Here is a 1,985-nt window from a genome sequence, read left to right on the forward strand (position 1 = left end):
ACCCTTAGAGCATCTGGTCTAATGCTGTTCCATTGATGAACCCAGTGAGGGAGTGTGTCTTGTCTTAGGCACTCAGTTTGTTAGGGACTCACATTTTGTTCCAGTACCCAAGTCTCTGCACTTCTCATCCAGTCTCCTACACCAGCCCCGGATGGCACAAAAGCCCTTATTCCCAATGCACAGAAAAGAAAGGCGAGTCAGAATAGTGTCAACAACTTTTATTACCACTTACATATTTCATAGGAAAGGGAATGTAGCAATCAAGTCAGAGTGGTATAAAAACGCAGGTCGGCCCGTGTTCCTCCATTGACACCCGGGGCAGGCTCTCTGTGACATCAGGAACAGCAGCTGCACTTGTCCGAGGCCCCTTTGCAGACGCAGCCCTGGGCACACTTGGCGCAGCCCACGGGGCAGCAGGAGCAGCAGCCTGGGGAGAGAGGGGTGAAAGCAGATGTCAGCGATGACTTTCCCAGGCTCCTCCTTGCCCAACAGCAGCCCTGCCACAAGCCCTCAGATCCAAAGGACCCCGAGTACAGAAAAACATGCTCTGTTCCAAGACAGTTGGGAGGACCTTGGGGTTTGGCTTCCACTACGAAGTGGCTGCCCTGCCCCATCTAAGCCCAGGACAGGCAGAAAGTCAGAAGCAGCAGTGATAGGTGCCGAAGGGCAAAGGAAGACCAGCCCCCCCGCCAGAGCCATACACTCAGAGCCCGCTCTGGGTTCCCTCCCTCACCCTAGCTGCAGCCCCCAGGTTCCCAGAGAAAGCCCTACACTCACTCTTCTTGCAGGAGGTGCATCTGCAGGCTTTGCAGGGGCAGGAGCCAGCGCAGCCGCAGGAGCCGCCTGCCGGGAAGGGAAAGGCCAGCAGTGAGCAGGGAGGGGGATGCAGGAGGTACAGCAGATGGTCAGTAATCCCTCCCTGCAACCTCTTCCTGGGTGCAGGGCCCAGTGCTAGGGACTCCTGTCCAGCATAGAACAGACAGAAGTCTCACCCCTCCTTCTCTGCCCTTCTATGCAAAGGGCTGTGTACTGCCTTGTATTTACCCCACAGGTATGGTCCCAGGCTCCAGAGCCCATTCAGGATGCCTGGGTCTGGTGGCCAGGACCTTTTGTCTGAGCCCGTAAGAGGCAATGTCCCCTCGCACCCGGCACAGGGAATGCAGAGGCCTGGACAGAGCACTGCGGCCGACCCAGAAGCCCCCTGACACCTGGATGATGTGGCACAGACAGCCTTGAGCCTCAGGCCTCTTGCCTCTGAAATGGAAGCCCCAGTTGGATGGAAACACTCTAATGGGGGATGAAGGCGCTTGTCCGGGGAGAAAGCACGTGCCAGGTTAACTACAGAAGCCTACTTCAGCTCAAGCTCAAAATGTTCCTCCCTCCTCCAAACCCAAGGATGCTTCTTGGTATTGGGGAAGGGGCATCCAAAGTTCCAGAGCCAGGGGTTCCTCACCAGTGGGGCAGGAGCAGTTGGGGTCCATTTTGAGGCGAGGTGAGGCCGGGGGTCCAAAGCAAGTGGCGAAGAAGAGGGTCTTGGGCCGGTTGGGGGCGTGTTGGAACCTAGCAGCAGGCGGGTTCAGTTTATACCCAGAGGAGGCGGCCCGGGCGCAGAGGCCCCGCCCCTGCCTTGCACGTGGCGCGCTGATCTGCGCCTGTGCAGCCGGCAGCGCCCGTTCCGGCTGTGCGCAGCGGGCCGGGCCGAGCGCAGGGTTCCGTGAGCAAAGATTGGGTCGGTGTGCAGCGCTGCGGCCGCCCCTTTGGCGCTAGAACTCGCGGAGGGACGGTGTGCCGGGCGGCTCTCGGCTTCCCAGCTTCCCTGCCCGCCCCTTCCCAATTTTCCCAAGGTAGGCAGTCACCTTTGTTCCGGGATATTCCAGGAACCCAGTCCCCCCTCTCTTTGCCACCCCAGGCCCTATTGCGTCGGTGCTCAAGTTCGTCCTTTCCGGAGCCCATGTGCGCCGCGCCCGGCACTCCTCCCCCCTCCC

At 59.6% G+C, this 1,985-nt stretch overlaps 1 protein-coding gene across 1 annotated transcript; it reads right to left on the reverse strand.

Moving 5' to 3' along the window:
- Positions 1-203: 203 nt before the first annotated feature.
- LOC112403841 (metallothionein-1E) lies at positions 204-1,570 on the reverse strand. The gene is made up of 3 exons (XM_024751546.1): positions 1,454-1,570; positions 778-843; positions 204-427 (listed from the first exon to the last, which is right to left on the reverse strand). Exons 1-3 carry the CDS (start codon positions 1,479-1,481, stop codon positions 336-338), a joined length of 186 nt encoding a protein of 61 aa, XP_024607314.1. The 5' UTR covers positions 1,482-1,570; the 3' UTR covers positions 204-335.
- Between the last annotated feature and the right edge of the window lie 415 nt (positions 1,571-1,985).

This window comes from Neophocaena asiaeorientalis, unplaced genomic scaffold, assembly GCF_003031525.2.
Source record: "Neophocaena asiaeorientalis asiaeorientalis breed wild unplaced genomic scaffold, Neophocaena_asiaeorientalis_V1.1 scaffold965, whole genome shotgun sequence".
Classification (NCBI taxonomy): Eukaryota; Metazoa; Chordata; class Mammalia; order Artiodactyla; family Phocoenidae; genus Neophocaena; species Neophocaena asiaeorientalis.